The sequence below is a fragment of the Coregonus clupeaformis genome, unplaced genomic scaffold (genome assembly GCF_020615455.1).
Source record: "Coregonus clupeaformis isolate EN_2021a unplaced genomic scaffold, ASM2061545v1 scaf0001, whole genome shotgun sequence".
NCBI lineage: Eukaryota > Metazoa > Chordata > Actinopteri > Salmoniformes > Salmonidae > Coregonus > Coregonus clupeaformis.
The window spans coordinates 2,038,275-2,064,387 of record NW_025533456.1 but is presented as its reverse complement, the minus strand read 5'-3'; the positions used below and the strand labels follow the sequence as shown (position 1 = coordinate 2,064,387).

General features: G+C 44.0%; 1 protein-coding gene and 1 long non-coding RNA gene across 3 annotated transcripts; both read left to right on the top strand.

The window, feature by feature from the left end:
- The first annotated feature begins 4,909 nt into the window (after window positions 1-4,909).
- On the top strand, window positions 4,910-17,966 carry LOC123482946 (low affinity immunoglobulin gamma Fc region receptor II-like). Its single transcript, XM_045212176.1, is given in 7 exon segments — window positions 4,910-5,147; window positions 15,273-15,557; window positions 15,794-16,658; window positions 16,762-17,040; window positions 17,214-17,459; window positions 17,659-17,784; window positions 17,950-17,966. Coding segments are annotated over 5 exon segments (1,080 nt in total). The 5' UTR covers window positions 4,910-5,147; window positions 15,273-15,557; window positions 15,794-16,246.
- Window positions 17,967-18,014: 48 nt separating this feature from the next.
- Window positions 18,015-19,441, top strand: LOC123482936. 2 transcript variants are annotated; one of them, XR_006658023.1, is made up of 6 exons: window positions 18,015-18,103; window positions 18,261-18,311; window positions 18,630-18,704; window positions 18,994-19,056; window positions 19,183-19,257; window positions 19,377-19,441. It is a non-coding gene; the product is annotated as an uncharacterized LOC123482936 (long non-coding RNA). The 2 variants fall into 2 exon arrangements; XR_006658022.1 differs by having other exon boundaries at window positions 19,180-19,257.
- The last annotated feature ends 6,672 nt before the right edge of the window (window positions 19,442-26,113 follow it).

Sequence of the window (26,113 nt, the reverse complement as noted above, 5' to 3'; positions counted from 1 at the left end):
GTAGTATATCCTAGATTTAAAAAAGTTAAGTATCCCTTACCTGACTGACACAGGTGTCATCCAACATATACCAGTTGTGATCCTCATAGGACTGGATTACAGCAATGTAATGTACACCTCTTAGACTCCCCACATGGTCCACAAATGCATAGAGTTCACAGTTACAGTTCTTTTCAAAGTTCTGATAAATCAAAAGGTCCACCATGAACAGGCAAATCACTGAGCTTTTTCAGATAGGGCCCAATGTAGGGGTAAGGTACAGAGGAGGAGGAGGGCTATAAAGGAACATACAATGCTAATGTTCTCTCTTTTTAAAAGGCAATCAACTTAAGTGCCTAAGTTATACAACTTAATGAGAAAAAAAGTTGTATAGAATAATAACCTGTTTAAGAACTAAAGTTTGGTAGTTACCATTGTCTGTAACGTGCGAGGCACCTCAACAAAACTCTTTTTTTTTACATATGACATCATGTGGTAGTCAAACTCAAACCTCTTGAGGAGCAGAGTCAGAATCTCTGGGGGATGTTCCATTTTACTTACCTGGAGACACAAAACACACTATTATTACACCACTAGACCCAGTAACACAGTATTTTTCAAAGTGTTATCTTTTTGAGAAACTTTTGATACAATTAATGGTTTAGGATATCCATTGAGTATTCTAAATATCATAACTCACAATGATTGCATCTGTTTTGTCACCACTGACAGTTGAAGGCTTAAAAAAATTGTCATAACCATCTCTGAAAAAAGAAAGAAAATGGTATCTTACACCTCCAACATAGTGTTGTTTGCCTAAACCAATTTGTCACGTCATAGAAAATTATGGTATCATTATCAATGAGATACAATGTTATTTGTTTTTTCACAAATTCCAATATACAGTAAATACTTTCCCACTGAATGAATATGCTGTTATTTAATTCCATAAGACAAATTGCATACTATATGGCATTTGAAGGATTTGGTATGCAGAACATTTTGGAGTTACCATAATAGGTGAAGCAGGCTATGTTCCCTACCACACTGTAGTTGTTGTTATCTTCCATTGACAGTGGCAGATTCCAAAACGGAACAACTTCATCACTGTTCACGTGACGTTTAGAACAGGTGACAATGTGCCTCAAATGTCCTTTGAAGATCTGAAAACAAACTTTTGTCAGTCTTGTAGATTTCATAACTTCTACATACTGAATTGCATGTAAAACATGTGTTCATTGATGCAGTAGGTCTACCGTAGACACATTAGGATTGGCCATGCTTAAAATCTTCTCAAAATATTCAGCAGCATCACGTTGCTCGTATACTACATTGGCGGCAACAAAAAAAAATCAATGCACCCAATGATTCAATGATTCAATGCCCAGTTTCATTGTGACATCTTTAGTGTGAGCTTGTTTTTTCTTTAAAGTCTCAAACAAACTGTTCAGCTGAAGACCAATAGTCTTCTGTTCAATATTCTGGGAGAGGGAGGAGGGAGGGAGTTGAGAGAGACAGAGATGGGGAGAGAAAGGGAGAGAGAGGGAGAGAGTTAAAGAGAAGGAGGATAAATGAGAGAGAAGGGTGAAGAGAGACGTGAGGGAAGTAAAAGAAAGGAGATATGGGTAGAGAGAGGGGGAGATATAAAGAGAGAGAGAGAGAGAGAGAGAGAGGTAGAGCACAATATAAGACCACAGAAACATATTGGGAGAGACTCTTAGATTAGTATTTCAAGTGTGTCTGCAGGGTTCTGATCACTGATTGGCTGTAGATCCTCTCCTGACCTGTCTCACCTGTGTTGGTCACCTGACCCTGGGGGGAGAAGCCCAAAACAACAACACAACACTGATGACTCAGCTACACAACACAATAAAATAACTGTAATGAAAATCAAATAAACCTACAGTCCCACGGCCAAATAAATAAGCCTCATGCCATAGCCTCATAATAATGTATAACAAATGTTATAACACAGGACAACACAAGCAAGGTTACTGATGTTGGGAGGATTCATGTACCATCTCTCACACACGCACACACACACACACACACTGGCACTCCACTCTAGCCATTACCACGAGCCCGTCCTCCCCAATTAAGGTGCCACCAACCTCCTGTGGACTATGGTAGTCGAAACGTGTTGCAGTTGTGCATCCTGATGTACTATGCTGACTGCTCCTATATGTATTCTTTTGTAAATATATTCTGCTAATAGTTCACTAAAGTTTATTGCAACGTGCTGGCCGCCTACTCGTCTTCTTTCTTGGATTACTCTCCATTTAGGGGCCTATCTTCCCACTGCCCTCATCTACCCGGCAAATCAAGACTACAATCTTAAAGAAAAATTACAAACTTTAGGAGCCTTTTTAATCCTCGAATACACAAGTTTGCATTTCCTGCTTTGCAGAAAAATTCCTGCAACAACAGGATGGTCAAATTAAGATACTGCATCTGTATCATTCATCATAGATGGTTAAATAGAGCCAGCATTATTTTCAAAATCATAATATAATATATAACATAATATATAATCAAATTGTTTATAAAAATACATTTCATAATGACATAATTTGACTCTTATTGTAGGCTCTCTTGTAGGCCGATACTGACAGATGTTTACTTTAGTTTCATTAGTTCTCTCTTCCACCTAAAGTAAAACTACAGTGTTGCTGTGTCCACTCCTTTTACAGAAAGGAGGAAGTTGAGTCAAGATAAACATGACATCAGATGCTCTTTTACTCTGTCTTTAAGGATCTGTAGATTTCTAATTCTGACAAAGCTCCATTTGTGTCACAGCCACAGGAACTGTAGGGTTCCGGAGGAAACGCTGGTGTCTTCAGTCACTTACCAGCGGCTCAGAATGGAGAACACTTCACTTTATATGCTGCTCTGTGAGTATTACATTATGATTAATGTATTTATCTGTATTTATAAATGTTGTTAGCCAACTATTTCCTTTATTGGACAAGACATTTTTAAATGTATAGAATATCAAGTGTCATAAATGCACAATAAATGTGGCAACAGATGATGACGTTGTTTGGATTTACTGTGTTTACCCTTTCTAGAGCATTTACATTGACATTTTAGTCATTTAGCAGACGCTCTTATCCAGAGTGACTTACAGTTAATGCATTCATCTTGAGATCGCTAGATGGGACAACCACATATCACAGTACATTTTTCCTCAGTAAAGTAACTGTCAGCTATAGTCAGAGCTAGTAAGAGGGGAGAAAGTCAAGTGCGAGTGTTGGAGTTGTTGGTTATTGCAGCTTTCAATCAGGTTGTATATGAGTCTAAGAAACATTAGGAATCTGTAGTTTTATACCAGATAGAGTTGAAGTCAGAGGTTAACATACACTTAGCCAAATACATTTAAACTCAGTTTTTGACAATTCCTGACTTTTAATCCTAGTAAAAATTCCCTGTCTTAGGTCAGTTAGGATCACAACTTTATTTTAAGAATGTGAAATGTCCGAATAATAGTAAAGAGAATGATTTATTTCAGCTTTTATTTCTTTCATCACATTCCCAGTGGGTCAGAAGTTTACATACACTCAATTAGTATTTGGTAGCATTGCCTATAAATTGTTTAACTTGGGTCAAATGTTTTGGGTAGCCTTCCACAAGCTTCCCACAATAAGTTGGGTGAATTTTGGCCCATTCATCCTGACAGAGCTGGTGTAACTGAGTCAGGTTTGTAGGCCTCCTTGCTCGCACACGCTTTTTCAGTTCTGCCCACAAATGTTCTATAGGATTGAGGTCAGGGCTTTGTGATGGCCACTCCAATACCTTGACTTTGTTGTCCTTAAGCCATTTTGCCACAACTTTGGAAGTATGCTTGGGGCCATTGTCCATTTGGAAGACCCATTTGTGACCAAGCTTTAAATTTCCTGACTGATGTCTTGAGATGTTGCTTCAATATATCCACATAATTGTCCTTCCTCATGATGCCATCTATTTTGTGAAGTGCACCAGTCCCTCCTGCAGCAAAGCACCCCCACAGCATGATGCTGCCACCCCCGTGTTTCACGGTTGGGATGGTGTTCTTCGGCTTGCAAGTCCCCCTTTTTCCTCCAAACATAACGATGGTCATTATGGCCAAACAGTTATATTTTTGATTCATCAGACCAGAGGACAATTTGTATGTGACCAATAAAATTTGATTTGACATTCTAGACGATTCTGTGCTTCCAACTTTGTGGCAACAGTTTGGGGAAGGCCATTTCCTGTCTCAGCATTGCAATGCCCCCATGCACAAAAGGAGGTCCATACAGAAATGGTTTGTCGAGATCGGTGTGGAAGAACTTGACTGGCCTGCACAGAGCCCTGACCTCAAACCCATCGAACACCTTTGGTATGAATTGGAACGCCGACTGCTAGCCAGGCCTAATCGCCCAACATCAGTGCCTGACCTCACTAATGCTCTTGTGGCTGAATGGAAGCAAGTTCCTGCAGCAATATTCCAACATCTAGTGGAAAGCCTTCCCAGAAGAGTGGAGGCTGTTATATCAGCAAAGGGGGGGACCAACTCTTTTGGTCATGTAGTGTATTTTTTAATTGCTCTTCTAGCTCAATTACTGTTCTCAGTCTCTCAATGTCACATATTCAGTTCTCTCTATCTTTCTCCCTCTCTATCACTCTCTTTCTCCATCTCTCTATTGATCTCTCTCCATCCCCCTCTCTCTTTCTGTGTTTCAGTGTTGAGTGCATTATTCTTATGTGGACACAATCAATGTGAGTAAATAATCTGAATGTATTTTTCTGCATTTCATCACTCTAACCCGATACAACCAGACATGGTTCAAATTAACAGTAAGTAAAGTCTGAAATCTTTCCAGGATTCCTCCATTTTCTCATTCTCATTTCATGTAATAATTGAAGAAATATGGTGCATTTGTTTAATATTTTTATGTTTCCACAGCTCTGCCCTTGGCCACATTGAGCATCTTTCCTCAGGGACCCCTCTACACTGGAGAGACAGTCACCACTGTACACAGATTGGACGTACCTTTGGTCCAGAGACAACCAACATCTTTCCAGTCAGTCCAGTGAAACCATCACCATCTTTCTTCCCGACCAGGCTGGTCAGTACCTGTGTAAGGGGACCAGGAGAGATTGGCCCCAGCAGTCTCAACTCAGCGGAACCGTTCTCATCAGATTCACTGGTGAGCTTGAGACTGATTACATACTGGTGTAGGATCTTAATTTGATCACCCTGTTGTGAGCGAATTGTCCTGCGCCGCAGGAAATGCAAAATTGTAGTGTATTTGAGGTTTAAATGGTTTCAAGAATGTGTAATTTCCACTTTGAAATTTCAGGCTTGATTTGCTCTAACGAAAAATACCTCAACCCCTACAACAATGTCCATGAATTATTAATCACATAATAATTCACATTTCCTGTTGATGCAGGATCAATTTCCTGCTGTAAGAAACTGGTCAAATTTAGATCCATGTGTATACAGTTGAAGTCGGAAGTTTACATACGCCTTAGCCAAATACATTTAAACACAGTTTTTCACAATTCCTGACATTTAATCCTAGTAAAAATTCCCTGTCTTAGGTCAGTTAGGATTACATTTACATTTAAGTAATTTAGCAGACGCTCTTATCCAGACCAACTTACAAATTGGTGCATTCAACTTAAGATAGCCAGTGGGACAACCACCCTATTTTATCCCCCTTTTTTTTTCTTCTATGTTTTTAATGGGGGGTAGAAGGATTACTCTTATACTATTCCAGGTATTTCTTAAAGAGGTAGGGTTTCAAGTGTCTCCAGAAGGTGGTCAGGTGACTCCGCTGTCCTGGCGTCGTGGGAGAGCTTGTTCCACCATTGGGGTGCCAGAGCAGCGAATAGTTTTGACTGGGCTGAGCGGGAACTGTGCTTCCGTAGAGGTAGGGGGGCTAGAAGGCCAGAGGTGGATGAACGTAGTGCCCTCGTTTGGGTGTAGAGTCTGATCAGAGCCTGAAGGTAATGAGGTGCCGTTCCCCTCACAGCTCCGTAGGCAAGCACCATGGTTTTGTAGTAGATGCGAGCTTCAACTGGAAGCCAGTGGAGTGTGCGGAGGAGTGGGGTGACATGAGAAGGATCACCACTTTATTTTAAGAATGTGAAATGTCCGAATAATAGTAAAGATAATTATTTATTTCAGCTTTTATAAACGGTTCGGGTAGCCTTCCACAAGCTTCCCACAATAAGTTGGGTGAATTTTGGCCCATTCCTCCTTACTGTCAGGGTTGAGTGTAGAGGGAACGTGGAATCACACGCAGGACACAGAGATTCAAAAAACAAATGTCTTTAGTGAAGTCCGACAGTACAAGCCAACACGGCAACAGGCCCCAGGCGAAACAAGCGTACACTGGAACAGTCCAAAGTACATACGCACAACGTGCAGGACTCTCTCACACAAAACGAAATACAGAGAGCATAGAACAGCGGACCAACATCTACACGTGACATAGAACAATTACACACAACACCTGACCAAACACAAGAGGACTAAATAGGGTGCCTAATGAACACTTAACAATGAACAGGTGTAACAAACAGGCAAAACCAATCAAACATGAAACATCGAACGGTGGCAGCTAGTACTCCGGAGACGACGACCGCCGAAGCCTGCCCGAACGAGGAGAAGGAGCCGCCTCGGCCGAAACCGTGACAGTACCCCCCCCTTGACGTGCGGCTCCAGCCGTGCGCCGCCCCCGGCCTCGGGGACGACCAGGAGGACGCGGAGCAGGGCGCGTAGGATGACCACGATGGAACTCGATCAGAAGAGACGGGGCTAGGATGTCCCTCCTCGGCACCCAGCACCGCTCCTCCGGGCCGTACCCTCCCACTCCACGAGATATTGGAGACCCCCATCCGGCATCTAGAATCTAGGATGGCCCGAACAGTGTGCGCGGGAGCCCCTCGATGTCCAACGGGGCGGAGGAGTCTCTTCTATCTCAAAGTCCTGGAGTGGACCAGCTACCACCGGCCTGAGGAGAGACACATGGAACGAGGGGTTAATATTCTTGTAATCAATGGGCAGTTGTAACCTGTAACACACCTCGTTCAATCTCCTCAGGACTTTAAAAGGCCCCACAAACCGCCGACCCAGCTTCCGGCAGGGCAGGCGGAGGGGCAGATTTCTGGTTGAGAGCCAGACTCGATCTCCAGGTGCGTACACTGGCCCCACACTGCGGTGGAGGTCGGCGCTCGTCTTCTGTCGACGGACGGCTCGCTGCAGATGGACGTGTGCAGCGTTCCACGTTTCCTCCGAGCGCCGCACCTACTCATCCACCGCAGGGGCCTCGATCTGGCTCTCATGCCAAGGTGCCAGAACCGGCTGGTACCCTAACACACACTGGAAAGGGGTTAGTTTAGTGGAGGAGTGGCGGAGAGAGTTCTGTGCCATCTCGGCCCAGGGCACATATCTCGCCCACTCCTCCGGCCGGCCCTGGCAATATGACCTCACAAACCTACCCACATCCTGGTTGACACGTTCGACCTGCCCATTACTCTCTGGGTGGTAACCCGAGGTAAGGCTCACCGAAACCCCCAACCGTTCCATAAACGCTCTCCAGACTCTGGAGGTAAACTGGGGACCTCGATCAGACACTATATCCTCGGGTACCCCGTAATGCTGGAAGACGTGAGTAAATAGAGCCTCAGCGGTCTGTAGGGCAGTAGGAAGACCCGGCATGGGAAGGAGACGACAGGCCTTCGAGAACCGATCCACAACGACCAGGATGGTGGTATTCCCCTGTGAGGAGGGAAGGTCGGTAACAAAATCCACCGAGAGGTGAGACCAGGGTCGTTGTGGAACGGGCAGGGGTTGTAACTTACCCCTGGGCAAGTGTCTGGGCGCCTTACACTGGGCACACACTGAGCAGGAGGAGACATAAATCCTCACATCCCTGGCTAACGTTGGCCACCAGTATTTAGTACTAAGACAGTGCACCGTCCGGCCAATACCTGGATGCCCAGAGGAGGGTGACGTGTGAGCCCAATAAATAAGCCGATCCCGGACCTCGGCGGGGACGTACGTCCGACCCACCGGACACTGTGGAGGGCTAGGTCGGTGCGTAATGCCCGCTCGATCTCCGCATCGACCTCCCATACCACCGGTGCAACCAGACAAGACTTAGGTAGTATGGGAGTGGGCTCCACGCACCTCTCCTCCGTGTCATACCGCCGAGACAGGGCATCTGCCTTCCCGTTCTGGGACCCAGGGATGTAAGTGATCTTAAACACGAACCGGGCTAGAAACATAGTCCACCGAGCCTGGCGAGATTCAGTCTCCTAGCTGCCCGAATGTATTCCAGGTTACGGTGGTCAGTCAGAATGAGAAAAGGGTGTTGAGCCCCCTCAAGCCAATGCCTCCACACCTTTAGGGCCTGTACCACGGCTAACAGCTCCCTGTCCCCTACGTCATAATTATGCTCCGCCGGACTGAGCTTTTTCGAATAAAAAGCACAGGGGCGGAGTTTAGGTGGAGTGCCGGACCGTTGTGAGAGAACAGCCCCGATACCGGCTTCAGACGCGTCCACCTCACTTGGAATGGTAAAGTGGGATCCGGGTGCGCCAGCACTGGAGCCGAGGTAAACAGGTCCTTCAGTCTCCCAAAAGCCCTGTCCGCCTCAGCTGACCACCGCAAGCGCACTGGACCCCCCTTCAGAAGGGACGTTATGGGAGCTGCCACCTGTCCAAAACCCCGGATAAACCTCCGGTAGTAATTCGCAAAACCCAAGAACTGCTGCACCTCTTTAACTGTGGTTGGGGTTTGCCAATTACGCACGGCTGACACATGGTCAACCTCCATCCTCACCCCTGACGCAGACAACTGATAACCCAAAAAGGAGACCGACTCCTGGAAGAACAGACATTTCTCGGCTTTGACATACAGGTCATGCTCCAACAACCTCCTCAATACTCTGCGCACCAGGGCTACATGTTCGGCCCGGGTAGAACTGTACACCAGAATATCGTCTATGTACACCACTACTCCCTGCCCCTGCATGTCCCGGAAAATCTCATCTACAAAGGATTGGAAGACTGATGGAGCATTCATTAACCCGTATGGCATGATGAGATACTCGTAATGACCGGAGGTAGTACTAAATGCTGTCTTCCATTCATCGCCCTCTCTAATGCGCACCAAGTTATATGCGCTCCTGAGGTCCAATTTTGTGAAGAACCGTGCCCCGTGCAATGACTCCTTCATAGTCGCAATCAGCGGAAGTGGATAACTATATTTTACAGTAACCTGATTTAGACCGCGGTAATCAATACACGGGCGCAAACCTCCATCCTTTTTCTTCACAAAAAGAAGCTCGAGGACGCGGGTGAAGTGGAGGGCCGTATGTATCCCTGTCTCAGAGACTCGGCAATGTATGTCTCCATTGCCCTCTTCTCCTCCTGTGACAACGGATACACATGGCTCCGCAGGAGCGCAGCTCCTGCCTGGAGGTCTATCGCACAATCCCCATGTCTATGAGGGGGCAACCTAGCCGCTCTTGTCTTACTAAACACGAGTGCCAAATCCTCATACTCGGGGAATGTGCAATGCGGGCATCTGGTTCGGACTCTCTACCGAGGTCGCCCCACGGAAACACCCAGACATAGCCCCTTACACTGAGCAGACCACCCTTTAAGAGCCCTCTCTCGCCACGGAAATAGTAGGATCATGGGTACTCAACCAGGGAAGCCCCAGTACCACCGGATACGCAGGAGAGTCGATCAGATAGAGCTGAATCGTCTCCTCATGACCCCCCTGCGTCTCCATCCTAAGTGGCGCTGTGACCTCCCTAATCAACCCAGATCCTAACGGACGACTATCTAGGGCATGTACAGGGAAAGGGTTATTTACCGGAAGGAGGGGAATCCCTAACTCTACACAGAATTTGTGATCTACAAAATTCCCAGCTGCGCCTGAATCTACTATCGCCTTATGCTGGGAACGAGGTGCAACCTGTGGAAAACAAACAGGTATAGTTATGTGTCACGACAGAAAGCTCTGGGTAAGTGGGGCGCCTACTCACCTGGGAGGACTCCCCAATGTGTGGCCTGCCTTCTCCTCCACCAGGGGACCCTCCCCAGCACCCTAGCCGCAGTGTGCCCTCCACGGCCACAGTTGGTGCAGGGGACGGCCCCCCTCGGGCTCCTTCTTCTCCTTCCTCTAGCGCCAGCACCTCCAAGCTCCATCGGGCTCGGCTCGGATGTGCTGGAGGGTGGAATGGGCGACCCCCACCTGGAACGTCCGCGGGTAGCGAGCAGGGTGTCCAGCCGAATGGCCATGTCAACCAATTGGTTAAATAAAAGCGTGGTATCCCTGCACGCCATCTCTCTGCGGACGTCCTCCCGGAGGCTGCAGCGGAAATGATCTATGAGTGCCCGCTCATTCCACCCTGCATCTGCCGCTAGAGTCCGGAACTCCAGTGCAAACTCCTGAGCGCTCCTCATCCCCTGCCGGAGGTAAAATAGACGCTCCCCCGCCGCCTTCCCCTCTGGTGGATGGTCGAACACTGCACGGAAGCGGCGGGAGAACTCCGCATAGGTGATAGTAGCGGCGTCTATTCTCCTCCATTCGGCGTTGGCCCACTCCAACGCCTTGCCGGTGAGACAAGAGATGAGGGCGGAAACGCTCTCGTGTCCCGAGGGCGCCGGGTGTACGGTGGCGAGATAGAGTTCAACTTGTAACAGGAACCCCTGACACCCGGCAGCAGTGCCGTCGTACGCCCTCGGGAGCGAGAGCCGAATCCCACTGGGTTCCGGAAGTTGGACGGGCGGGCTGACCGATGGTGATGGTGCGGTAGGTGGGGGTGTGGGTACCCCGCTGGTCTCCCAACGATGGAGGGTGTTCATCACTCGGTCCAGGGCGTGCCCGATTTGGTTGATTCTGTCCTCCTGACCGCGAAGGCGCTCCTCCATTATCTCAGTGGGTGCGGGTGCTCCTGCTGATTCCATAGATATGGTGTGTAATTCTGTCAGGGTTGAGTGTTGAGGGAACGTGGAATCACACGCAGGACACAGAGATTCAATAAACACATGTCTTTAGTGAAGTCCGACAGTACAAGCCAACACGGCAACAGGCCCCAGGCGAAACAAGCATACACTGGAACAGTCCAAAGTACATACGCACAACGTGCAGGACTCTCTCACACAAAACGAAATACAGAGAGCATAGAACAGCGGACCAACATCTACACGTGACATAGAACAATTACACACAACACCTGACCAAACACAAGAGAACTAAATAGGGTGCCTAATGAACACTTAACAATGAACAGGTGTAACAAACAGGCAAAACCAATCAAACATGAAACATCGAACGGTGGCAGCTAGTACTCCGGAGACGACGACCGCCGAAGTCTGCCCGAACGAGGAGAAGGAGCCGCCTCGGCCGAAACCGTGACACTTACAGAGCTGGTGTATGTGAGTCAGGTTGTAATACTCCTTGCTCGCACACGCTTTTTCAGTTCTGCCCACAAATGTTCTATCGGATTGAGGTCAGGGCTTTGTGATGGCCGCTCCCATACCTTTACTTTGTTGTCCTTAAGCCATTTTGCCACAACTTTGGAAGTATGCTTGGGGTCATTGTCCATTTGGAAGACCCATTTGCGACCAAGCTTTGCGTTTCCTGACTGATGTCTTGAGATGTTGCTTCAATATATCCACAATTAATAATTGTCCTTCCTCATGATGCCATCTATTTTGTGAAGTGCACCAGTCCCTCCTGCAGCAAAGCACCCCCACAGCATGATGCTGCCACCCCTGTGCTTCACGGTTGGGAGGGTGTTCTTCAGCTTGCAAGTCTCCCTTTTTCCTCCAAACATAACAATGGTCATTATGGCCAAACAGTTCTATTTTTGTTTCATCAGACCAGAGGACATTTCTCCAAAAAGTATGATATTTGTCCCCATGTGCAGTTGTAAACCATAGTCTGGCTTTTTTATGGCGGTTTTGGAGCAGTGGCTTCTTCCTTGCTGAGCGGCCTTTCAGGTTATGTCGATAGAGGACTCGTTTTACTGTGGATATAGATACTTTTGTACCTGTTTCCTCCAGCATCTTCACAAGGTCCTTTGCTGTTGTTCTGGGATTGATTTGCACTTTTCACACCAAAATACGTTCATCTCTAGGAGACAGAATGCGTCTCCTTCCTGAGCGGTATGAAGGCTGCGTGGACCCATGGTGTTTATACTTGCGTACTATTGTTTGTACAGATGAATGTGGTACCTTCAGGCGTTTGGAAATTGCTCCCAAGGATGAACCAGACTTGTGGAGGTCAACAATTTTTTTTTGAGGTCTTGGCTGATTTCTTTTGATTTTCCCATGATGTCAAGCAAAGAGGCACATAGTTTGAAGGTAGGCCTTGAAATATATCCACAGGTACACCTCCAATTGACTCAAATGATGTCAATTAGCCTATCAGACGCTTCTAAAGCCATGACATCATTTTCTGGAATTTTCCAAGCTGTTTAAAGGCACAGTCAACTTAGTGTATGTAAACTTCTGACACACTGGAATTGTGATACAGTGAATTATAAGGGAAATAATGTCTATAAACAATTGTTGGAAAAATTACTTGTGTCATGCACAAAGTAGATGTCCTAACCGACTTGCCAAAACTATAGTTGGTTAACAAGAAATGTGTGGAGTGGTTGAAAAACAAGTTTTAATGACTCCAACCTAAGTGTATGTAAACTTCCGACTTCTACTGTATGTACACCAGGGGTGGTCGTGCCATTTAAGATGAGGGAGGATAATCTTTTTATTTTAATTTTACATGGCCTTATTTCTATTACAGCATATTGGATGACTGTCATTCATATTCCATTCACCCAGCTCAATGTAACATTGATAGGTTTAGGCTACTACGTGATACTCTAATTTTCCCTGTATCCATCATGAGGTTGCTACAACCTAGCCTATGAATTAAAGTTTACAACGAAGGTGCACAGTTCGAGAGAACTTTGAGTAATCAAGGTGACAGACAGTGACACATTCAATACTGCCTTGCACACGCTTGCCTGCATCTAGCTGATGTAGGGTGTAATTATTACTCCAACAGTTGCAAACAAGAGTTGCTATTGGACAAATTCAGGTACGTTTTTCCCAGTTTCGTTATGTTCAGGAAGCGTTTTTTGACAGATTCGATGCAATGAATAAACCCTTAATCACATGCAAACACAGTTCACTTTCATAGCAGCCACATACAAATAGCTTGTTGTATATATCATGCCTTCTCGCATCTATCAACGCACTCTCCTCCTCTCACCTTTTCCCTTCGCTTGTGGACTTCAGTGCAAAACACATCAGCTGTCTGTGATGAGGCGATAAACACCTTTCCAAGCCAAACCTTCTTATCATGACGGCTAACCGCTACACACAGCCTACATCGTTGCCACAACATAGTCAACATAGCTACTAGAACTAACGTGCTAGCAAACCCGCTACAATCATGTAGTACAGTGTACAGTCAGCAGTAAGCAGTTTAGCAATTACACCGGCGGGTCCCGTTTGCAATAAATGAATAAAACCAAAAGCTTACCTTAACTTGGAAGAGTTCCAGTGTTGGATAGCCATAGCCAGCTAGATAACATATCATCCCTATCTGTTTGAGCTGGGTGTTTGAGTAGGCTTAACTAGCTAGCTGCATTCGATGCTAGCTAAGTAAGTGAAAAATATATATACTATGAAATATATACTGAACAAAAATGTAAATGCAACATGCGACAATTTCAAAGATTTTACTGAGTTACTGTTCATATGAGGAAATCAGTCATTTGAAATCAATTCATTAGGCCCTAATCTATGGATTTCACATGACTGGGAATTCATAAATGCATATGTCTGTCACATATATCTTAAAATAAAAATGGGCCTCACAATTGGCCTCAGGATCTTGTCACGGTATCTCTGCGCATTCAAATTGCCATCGATAAAATCCAATTGTGTTCATTGTCAGTAGCTTATGTCTGACCATACCATAACCCCACCGCTACCATGGGGCACTCTGTTCACAACGTTGACATCAGCAAACCACTCACCCACATGACGCCATACACGTGGTCTTCCGTTGTGAGGCCGGTTGGAAATACTGCCAGATTCTCTAAAATGATGTTGGAGGTGGCTTATGGTAGAGAAATGAACATTCAATTCTCTCTCAACAGCTGTGGTGGACATTCCTGCAGTCAGCATGCCAATTGCACGCTCCCTCAAAACTTGAGACATCTGTGGCATTGTGTTGTGTGACGAAATTGCACATTTTAGAGTGGCAACTGTGTAATGATCATGCTGTTTAATCAGCTTCTTGATATGCCACACCTGTCAGGTGGATGGATTTTCTTGGCAAAGGAGAAATGCTCACTAACAGGGATGTAAACGAATTTGTGCACAACATTTAAGAGAAATAAGCTTTTTTGTGTATGGAAAATTTCTGGGATATTTTATTTCAGCTCATGAAACATGGGAGCAACACTTTAAATGTTGCGTTAATATTTTTGTTCAGTGTAGCTCTCGCTCGCTCTTCTCCATAACTTTGGAATAAATTAATTTGTTCAAACCTGTTCAACTATTGTCTTTCTCTCTCTTTGAGTCAACTACTCACCACATTTTATGCACTGCAGTGCTAGCTAGCTGTAGCTTATGCTTAGAGTACAGACCAGTACGGGCAAATATGAAAATGAATGCACTCACTACTATAACTCGTTCTGGATAAGAGCGTCTGCAAAATAACTTAAATGTAAAAAATGTAAATGTAAGTACTAGATTCATTTTCTGATCCTTTGATTTGGTGGAGAACATGTCAGTTCATGCTGCAAGAGCAAGAGCTCTGGTAGTTTGAAGGACATCCTATGGATGTTGTCATAATTATTTTGTAAGTCTATGGAAGGGGGTGAGAACCATGATCCTCCTAGGTTTTGTGTTGAAGTCAATGTACCCAGAGGAGGACAGAAGCTAGCTGTCCTTCGGCTACACCATAGTGCTAACCTACAGCGTGCTGCTCAGGCTACTGTAGACCTTCATTGCAGAACAGTCTGTTTTAATCAATTATTTGGTGACGTGAATATATTTAGTATAGTATCTAAAAAGGATAACTTTAATGTTTCCCTATTTTCATTTTTATGAAATTCACTGAGGATGGTTCTACCCTTCTTCCTCTGAGGAGTCTCCACTGATGTACACCTAAAATGTACTTTTATCAAAACTCTCCAAAAGCTAAATCGTTAGAAATGTATCCACAAGATGTGTATCAAATAATGTTCAAATAATCATATTCATTTTGTGCTCTTCTCTCAAAGCCCTGCCCAAAGCTGAACTGAATGTAGAGCCAAACCCTGTGTTCCCTGGAGAGACAGTTACTATGACGTGTTCAGTAGGGTCTGACAGTAGCTGGAGATATCAGTGGTACAAAGACAGGAATGATAATGTAGTATCCCAGTCTGTCAGACACACTATAACAGGAGACACCCTCACCATCAGTAGAGTTGCTGAGTCTGACCAGGATCTCTACTGGTGTCAGGGAGAGATCCAGTCCAGATCCATATCATCAATCATCAGTGATCCTGTCACCATCACCCTGAATGGTGAGTAAATGTGTTATGTGTGTCTCTTCTTAGTTATACACTGTTTATATTGAGTCATTCATGATATATGTGTCAGTATTAATGTCTAAATCAGAGTTGCTGTTTGATAGCAATAACAGATTCCTCCATTATCTCACTCTAATTTCATTTAATAATAAAACAAATATGGTGATCATACTTTGGAATTATTGGCAAACTAACTGCATTTGTCTTAATATTTAACTGTGTTTCCACAGGTCTACCTTTGGCCACAGTGAGTATCTCTCCTCAGGGTCTCCTCCACTCTGGAGAGACAGTCAGGATGCAGTGTGACATTTCAGACTACACAGACTGGGATTACCACTGGTTCAGAAATAAACAAAAACAGAGTCATGGTAAAACCATCACCACACTGTCTAACCAGGCTGGTCAGTACATATGTGTTGGGGTGAGAACAGGTCGGCCCCAGTGGTCTCAATTCAGTGTTTCCCTCGCCATCAGAGTCACTGGTGAGTTCACTATTGATACGCCATCACTAACTTGTTGTTGTTGTTGTTCTCATCGTAGTGTGTGTCAGGACACTGGAGCTTCCCACTCAATCTTATTGCAATACCAACAGATTATCAGCCCTCGACTACACTGACTTCAGACAAAGAGGACGTATTCACAGGAGACAGAGTGCCACTGACCTGTACTGTAGAGTCTTATGGATGGAAGTTTTACTGGTACAGACACAGACCAGACTCTATATTTTTAAGATTAAAAGTTTAAAAACTGCCTTCTCCTTCATAACAGATAAACCCAAGTCTGTCCTGAGTATCTCTCCTCAGTGGCTGAACCCTGGAGATTCAGTGACTCTCAGCTGTAAAGTTGACAAGATGTCTACAGGCTGGTAGTTCCCCTGGTACAGAACTGTTCCCTACAGAGCTGGGTTACCCTCCCTATTGGACAAGTCCTACTCTGTAGAGCCCCTATCTGACAGGAGTACTGGAACTACAGAGAGCTTCTACACCCTGAGTCCTGCTGGTCCTACTCCCACAGGAGGATATGTGTGTAGAGCTGGGAGAGGAGACCCAGTCTATGACACACTCTACAGTGAACCTCAGTTTCTCTGGTCAGGAGGTAACTAACTGAATTGAAACAGCATGGAATCATATTTAAGTCACCCTCATGTGTCTAATATATATTATTTTACTATAGGTTTGACTGTCTCTCTTTGTTTCAGATCTGCAGCCTTCAGTGTCTCTCAGAATAAGTCCTAACACAACTCAACACTTTACATCAAAGTCTCTCTCACTGAGCTGTGAGGAGAAGGGGAACTCTACTGGTTGGAGACTGATGAGATACACAGAGAGAGGAGTAGAGTCAGGGTGTGTCTCTAACTGGGGATCAACAACAGGGTCCACATGTACCATCAGCTACACATACACAGGGGACAGTGGAGTGTTCTGGTGTGAGTCTGGATCAGGAGAGTACAGTAATGCTGTCAACATCACAGTGGATGGTAATTCTGTTGTACGACATTCACACACAAAAAACAACAACATTTTAATGTTTGATAGGATGTTCAATTCTGTAATGAATTGCATCTCTTATAAAATACCAGTTCATAATATTTTGAGGGTGATGACTCCAGTATGCAGATTTACAGTATTAGTTATATATTATGTTACACAGATGATGATGTGATCCTGGAGAGCCCTGCCTATCCCATGACTGAAGGAGACTCTGTGACTCTGCGCTGTAAATACTGGACAACTAGCTCAAACATCAAGGCTGAGTTCTACAAAGATGGAGTTTTCATCAAGAATGAGACAACAGGAGAGATGACCATCCCTACAGTATCCAAGTCAGATGAAGGATTCTACAAATGCAAATACACTGACAAGGGAGAATCACCAGAGAGCTGGATGACAGTGAGAGGTGAGAAAACAATTATGATCTCAAGTTACCTTTTCATTATCTGTGTGATAGTTATTTTAGTGTCGATGTTAACATACGTTTGGATTTGTACTCCCATAGAAAATATGATATGTCAACTAAATTGTCAAAAGATACAGACCGGTCTATACTCCTATATTACCTCTCAGAGTCTGATGGTGTTGTGCTGTTCTCTCTCCAGTCTCTCCAGTCGTAGCTCCTGGATCCTCTACATCAGTCCTAGTAGGAGTGGTTGTGGGTCTGGTTGTTGCTGGTGTTCTACTGGTCATTCTCCTGGTCCTGATGTGGAGATTTAAAAACTCCAAAGGTAAGATTATTATTATTAATCATTTAACTTTTCAGTTCATGTTTAGTTAGAAATATTTCTAATTACAATAGTTTAAAACAGAAATTACCCGATATTATAGTATGCATTTCTAGTTACAGGTTCCTGTTTTAACAGAATATTATTGTGAGTACACCGGTCTCTCAGTTATGTTAATTCAGTAACATATCATCTTAGTTCTTCATGAGTATCTCTCCCCTGTAGGCCCCCCAGCCCCAGAGCACCAACCAGGACCACCAACAGGACCAAGGATCTACCCTGGGCCGGGCTCCTGATGCTGGGTATACACTTCTGCAACATGGTCAGTTTCTCAGCCCAGACTTTACCACTCTCTGTAACCTCATACACTGACTCATCAACATCCACTTTGAATAACAACATGTTACTGTACTCTCTGTCCCTAGGGAAGCTGAGGGATAACCAACATAACTAACCTTTCTCTCTTCATTGACCAACAGGTGGTGCTAACATCTACGATACGATCAATTCCTCAGACAACAATGATAATGGTACTATACACTGTATGTTATGTTTTAGTATGAATACAGTAGAGTTACTGCTGCTGTTCTTCATGTTTTTAATATGACTAACACACTAAGACTAAGGGCTCTATTCAGTCCGTATCACGGAAGTTCAGCGTTAGAGCGTGATTTAAATTTAAAGGCAATGTTCCCACGTTAGCAGAGACTGCATTCAAGGTAAACGCTACATATGCCAGCTCAATCGGAAATTACCTTTACCTCTATCGCGCAATTTGTAACCGTTCAGCAATACAGATTGAATAGAGCCCTAAGTAGAGATATTAGTGTATTACCTGTATGTTTCAGATAGTGCTGCTGCTGGAACAAGTCATGTGATATACGCCCAGATTCAACTCAAAAAGTTGGACAAGAAAAAGAAAGGTGACTCAACTGTGACATCAATTAATAATGTGCAGTGTATCAAATATTAGTTAAAACATACACTTGTAACAGGCAAGTAGAATTAAGCAACAGTCTCTTTGCTAAATGCAATTGGTAATCCCTTCAGATGTTAAAGTTTTAAGTTCAACAACGATAGCGTCCATCTCAGTTCTCCTCATCTCTCGAGCAGCATCACCCCTTCCAGTGTTAAAGTTCAGTAAAAACATTTACAATATATATTTAAAAATAAAACAAAATCTACAAATTCTCTGCTATTCTTCCTCCTCAGAAAAGCCAGCTGATCCAAAAGAAAATCCAGTCTACTCTGAGGTGAAGACAGGGAAAGCCACAGGTAAGACCTATTCTACAAGTTGGCAGTTAGTCACTGAATTCACAATTTGGGAGTTTTGATGAAGAGGCAGAATATGCAATAAGCTAATTCCTTCATTTGTTGACTGGAAATGTCCATTGTCAGCAGCAGCTGGACTTGTTGATGTGACCTATGCTGAGGTTGACCTAAAAAAGAAGACCAAAGCCAAGAAGAAGAAGAGAGGTAAGACTAGACATCCCTCCCTACATATTCCCCCTATCCGAACCTCACACCTCTTTGACCCCATATTGAATAGCTGTATATTACTGTTATATAATATTCTGATGTTTATCCTCCTACAGAAACATCAACCCCACCAGAGGCAGATTCAGTCTATTCTCAACTGAAGCCAGGCACAGCCCCAGGTAAGACTAATAGCCATATGCTATTGATACTAATATGATACTTATATGTAACCCTCTCACCACAGACTTGGATAGATCAGCAAGGGAATAATGGTGAAAAGGACTTCTCAGTGTATGAACTTCTATGATATTGACTCGCTAGGGGAAAAACAAGAGGCAAGGGATATTACTAATAGATAACTAAAAGCTTATATTACTGTTTCCAGAATGTTCTCAGATGCAACTAAATGAATGACTCAAAGAAAACACAACACACAGAATGCAATTTAACGTGAATATATAAATATAACATTTGCAGTAACACAAGTACCACACAATCAATTACAATATAGGAATAAATATATAACCCCATGGTATAGAGTGCACTGTTAAAACTGAGTCACTGACACTTCGACCTAGCAAGCTAATGTTACCGTGCATTGGAGCTCAATACATTTAGATAGAAACCAAAACCAAATGACTCAGCAAATGAATTGGAAACCTCAGTGTTACTCACAGTACCGTAGCATACTCCCTGAAACAATACTTCCAAGGCCAATCCCTATCTATAATCCATGACGGAAAATGCCTTGCATGCAACAGAAGAGATGTCCAGCGTCACGAAAGAAGTCCTCAGGTCTCTCGGAACAAAACAGCTCCCGATCTGGCAAGCTAAGCTACCATGGCGAAATACTCCACACAGCAGCAGGTGAATTCAGGCAAATTCGACAGGATTTCCTACAGACACACCACAAGGCCCAAATCCCCGTCATTCGCATGAGACAGAGATATCGTGGACGTAGGTCGGGGTGCCTTGTGAGGATCCGACGGCGAGCGAGTAAACTGCCTCTTCCATCAATCCTACTAGCCAATGTTCAATCATTTGAAAATAAATTAGATGACCTAAGATTACGGTTATCCTACAAACGGGACATTAAAAACGGTAATATCTTATGTTTCACCGAGTCGTGGCTGAACGACGACATGGATAACATACAGCTGGCGGGATATACGCTACATCGGCAGGATAGAATGGCTGACTCCGGTAAGACAAGGGGTGGCGGACTATGTATATATATATATATATATATAATGTGATTTTCTGGATTTTTGTTTTAGATTCCGTCTCTCACAGTTGAAGTGTACCTATGATAAAAATTACAGACCTCTACATGCTTTGTAAGTAGGAAAACCTGCAAAATCGGCAGTGTATCAAATACTTGTTCTCCCCACTGTATATTCTTCGTAGTTGTCAATTTAACACCACAAACCGATGCAGGCACTAAGAGTGCACTCATTGAGCTGTATTAGGCCATAAGTAAACAGGAAAACGCTCATCCAGAGGCAGCGCTCCTAGTGGCCGGGGACTTTAATGCAGGGAAATTTAAATCCGTTCTACCTAATTTCTACCAGCATGTTAAATGTGCAACCAGAGGGGAAAAAAACTCTAGACTACCTTTACTCCACACACAGAGACGCGTACAAAGCTCTCCCTCGTCCTCCATTTGGCAAATCTGACCATAACTCTATCCTCCTGATTCCTGCTTATAAGCAAAAACTAAAGCAGGAAGCACCAGTGACTCGGTTAATAAGGAAGTGGTCAGATGACGCAGATGCTAAGCTACAGGACTGTTTTGCTAGCACAGACTGGAATATGTTCCGGGATTCTTCCGATAGCATTGAGGAGTACACCACATCAGTCACTGGCTTCATCAATAAGTGCATCGATGACGTCGTCCCCACAGTGACCGTACTTACATACTCCAAACAGAAGCCATGGATTACAGGCAACATCCGCACTGAGCTAAAGGGTAGAGCTGCTGCTTTCAAGGAGCGGTACTCTAACCCGGACGCTTATAAGAAATCCCGCTATGCTCTCCGACGAACCTTCAAACAGGCAAAGAGTCAATACAGGACTAAGTTTGAATCGTACTACACCGGCTCTGACGCTCATCGGATGTGGCAGGGTTTGAAAACTATTACAGACTACAAAGGGAAGCACAGCCACAAGCTGCCCAATGACACAAGCCTAGCAGACGAGCTAAATCACTTCTATGCTCGCTTCGAGGCAAGCAACACTGAAGCATGCATGAGAGCATTAGCTGTTCCGGATGACTAAGTGATCAAGCTCTCTGTAGCTGATTTTAAGCAGGTCAACATTCACAAGGCTGCAGGGCCAGACGGATTACCAGGACGTGTACTCCGAGCATGTGCTGACCAACTGCCAAGTGTCTTCACTGACATTGTCAACATGTTCCTGACTGAGTCTGTAATACCAACATGTTTCAAGCAGACCACCATAGTCCCCGTGCCCAAGGACACTAAGATAACCTGCCTAAATGACTACCGACACGTAGCACTCACGTCTGTAGCCATGAAGTGCTTTGAAAGGCTGATCATGGCTCACATCAACACCATTATCCCAGAATCCCTAGACCCACTCCAATTTGCATACCGCCCCAACAGATCCACAGATGATGCAATCTCTATTGCACACCACACTGCCCTTTCCCACCTGGACAAGAGGAACACCTACGTGAAAATGCTATTCATTGACTACAGATCAGAGTTCAACACCATAGTGCCCTCAAAGCTCATCACTAAGCTAAGGACCCTGGGACTAAACACCTCCCTCTGCAACTGGATCCTGGACTTCCTGACGGGCCACCCCCAGGTGGTAAGGGTAAGTAACAACACATCTGCCACGCTGATCCTCAACACGGGGGCCCTCACTGGTGCGTGCTCAGTCCCCTCCTGTACTCCCTGTTCACCCATGACTGCATGGCCAGGCACGACTCCAACACCATCATTAAGTTTGCCGACGACACAACAGTGGTAGGCCTGATCACCGACAATGATGAGACAGCCTATAGGGAGGAGGTCAGAGACCTGGCCGTGTGGTGCCAGGATAACAACCTCTCCCTCAATGTGATCAAGACAAAGGAGATGATTGTGGAATACAGGAAAAAGAGGACTGAGCATGCCCCCATTCTCATCGACGGGGCTGTAGTGGAACAGGTTGAGAGCTTTAAGTTCCTTGGTGTCCACATCACCAACAAACTATCATGGTCCAAACACACCAAGACAGTCGTGAAGAGGGCACGACAAAGCCTATTCCCCCTCAGGAGACTGAAAATATTTGGTATGGGTCCTCAGATCCTCAAAAAGTTCTACAGCTGCACCATCGAGAGCATCCTGACTGGTTGCATCACCGCCTGGTATGGCAACTGCTCGGCCTCCGACCACAAGGCACTACAGAGGGTAATGCGTATGGCCCAGTACATCACTGGGGCCAAGCTTCCTGCCATCCAGGACCTCTATACCAGGCGGTGTCAGAGGAAGGCCCTAAAATTTGTAAAAGACTCGAGCCACCCTAGTCATAGACTATTCTCTCTGTTACCGCACGGCAAGCGGTACCGGAGCGCCAAGTCTAGGTCCAAAAGGCTTCTTAACAGCTTCTACCCCCAAGCCATATGACTCCTGAACAGCTAATCATTGCTACCCAGACTATTTGCAATCCACCCACCCCCCCCCCCAACCCCCTCCTTTACGCTGCTGCTACTCTGTTTATTATTTATGCATAGTCACCTTAACTCTACCTACATTTACATATTACCTCAATTACCTCGACTAACTGGTGCCCCCGCACATTGACTCTGTACCGGTACCCCCTGTATATAACCTCCCTACTGTTATTTTATTTTACTGCTGCTCTTTAATTATTTGCTATTTTTATTTTTTTCTTAAACTGCATTGTTTGTTAAGGACTTGTAAGTAAGCATTTCACTGTAATGTCTACACCTGTTGTATTCGGTGCATGTGGCAAATACGATTTGATTTTTATTTGATATTTAACAAGACTTTCTGTACACTTGTAACAGGTAAGTAAAATTTAAATTAAGCAACAGTCTCTTTACTAAATGCAATTCGTAATCTCTTCAAATGTAAAAGTTTTAAATTCAACAACGATAGTGTCCGTCTCAGTTCTCATGTCTCGAGCAGCATCACCCCTTCGAGTACCTCAAAAGTCCTGTGCCACAGAAAACCCAGAGTTTACGCAATTGGACCAAAACTTTAACAAGAATTCTCATTGGCTAAACCAAATCAGGTTACTTAGTTCACATGAATGTAAAATGTAAAAAATAATTGAGTGGACAGTACATCAAAGAATTCAAACAACTGTCACTCTTAAGAGGTCCAGTGCAGTCAAAAACGTGATTTTCCTGTGTTTTATATTTCCACACTAGGATGTTGTTAAAATTATAATAATGCCATTTTAGTTTAAGAGCGGTTTTGAAAAGACCGATAGACATTTCCACCTGTTTTGGTGGGATGGAGTTGTGGCCTTCCATGGTGACATCACTATGTGGTAAATTAGTTAATAGACCAATAAGAAAGAGATCATTTTCAGTTTTCCACTCAGGCCACTCCCAGACAGTCCTAGCTAAATTCTTGCTTGAGAAATTACCCTTTGCTAAGAAGCTTTTTTTTCTGACCATTTTTTATGAAAACAATCACAGGTAGGTAATTAATTGTTACCCAGAAATAATTTATTGATTTAAATTACTGACATGTCATTTCTTTGAAGCTTGCACATGAACGTAACACAACACAGGCTCAACAGCAGAGGCTGTAGTAACGACATTTTTCTAATACATGGTTTATCAAGGTATTACACTTACAGTATATGGAACTGATGCTCCAATGTCAAAGTATACTGTATCTATTCACAGTATTTATACAATATTACTTTGTGTGGTGATATGTTACAGGTCCTTGAGGGAGATGGAGGGATAAATAACTTTGTGTGGTGATATGTTACAGGTCCTTGAGGGAGATGGAGGGATAAATAACTTTGTGTGGTGATATGTTACAGGTCCATGAGGGAGACGAAGGGATATATAACTTTGTGTGGTGATATGTTACAAGTCCTTGAGGGAGATGGAAGGTTAAATAACTTTTTGTGGTGATGTGTTACAGGTCCATGAGGGAGATGGAGGGATAAATAACTTTGTGTGATGATATGTTACAGGTCCGCTAGGGAGATGGAGGGACTCAGAGGAGGAGCAGGAGAAACCTGGGAACATGGATTATACAAACACACACACACACACACACAACAACACACAGTACAACAAGGATTTTTATTTTATTTTATTGACGAACATATATATTTTTATCATAGTTTGATTGTGGATTACTGTATCTGCTTGAAAAAATGCTGTAATTATGATGGATCTTATCTCAACTACAGCAATTTTATCTGCTTTGTATTGCGTAATGAATGTTTGGGTTATAAATGTACGGTGATATGTTACAGGTCCTTGAGGGAGATGGAGGGATAAATAACTTTGTGTGGTGATATGTTACAGGTCCTTGAGGGAGATGGAGGGATAAATAACTTTTTTTAGTGATATGTTACAGGTCCTTGAGGGAGATGGAGGGATAAATAACTTTGTGTGATGATATGTTACAGGTCCTCTAGGGAGATGGAGGGATAAATAACTTTTGTGTGGTGATATGTCACAGGTCCTTGAGGGAGATGGAGGGATACATAACTTTTTTTAGTGATATGTTACAGGTCCTTGAGGGAGATGGAGGGATAAATAACTTTGTGTGATGATATGTTACAGGTCCTTGAGGGAGATGGAAACCTGGGAACATGGATTATACAAACTCACACACACACACACACACACACACACACACACAACAACACACAGTACAACAATGATTTTTATTTTATTGACGAACATATATATTTTTATCATAGTTTGATTGTGGATTACTGTATCTGCTTTAAAAAATGCTGTAATTATGATGGATCTTATCTCAACTACAGCAATTTTATCTGCTGTGTATTGCGTAATGCATTTTTGGGTTATAAATGTACTGAAATGTATTATATTTTATTAATTATTTCTGTCATTCAGATGATAGAATAATATATTTTGTATATGAATTTCACATATATCTGTTTTCTTCTAATGGCCTGTGCTTTTACAATATCTTTGCATTGTGCTTTTTTAATACACTTTTTTTGATCATCCACTTGATGGTGCTCTGTTACAGTAAACTGATATTGTCAGTCGACTCTTGGCCATCCCTCCTATTAGCCTGTAGTGTTCTTGGGCTCCAGAATGTGTAAGTTAAAAGGGGAAAAAAAAAAAACTCAATTTTTCTACCCACTGAGAATTTTCATAATGACTGCTGGTTGGTTTGTGTTGGAGCTGAGCATACCACTGGAATCCACCTAGCATGGCCACACTCTTAGTTCTATCTGGAACCAAAAAGGTTTCTGCTATGTGGACAGCCACAGAACTGTTATGAAGCCCTTTTGTTCTATTTTGGGTTACATATAGGACCCTCTGTGGAAAAGGTTCTACATGGAAACCAAATGGGTTCTACCTGGAAACAAAAGGGGTTCTTCAAAGGGTTCTCCTATGGGACAGTTAAATAACCCTTTTTGGTTCTAGATAGCACCTTTTTTTTCTAAGAGTGCAGTATACTCACAAAGGGCTGGCTAAATATAACCCCTGCAGCCCCATAACACTATCATCGGGGAGATAGGGCTGGGGTCCTGTGGGTGGGGTGCGAAGGGAAGTGCTGGGCACTCTAATGGAATGGTTGAATGGATGTAATTTGATGGGCCAATTGACGTTTATTGTCATGATTCTTGCCCTTCAGGCAGAACT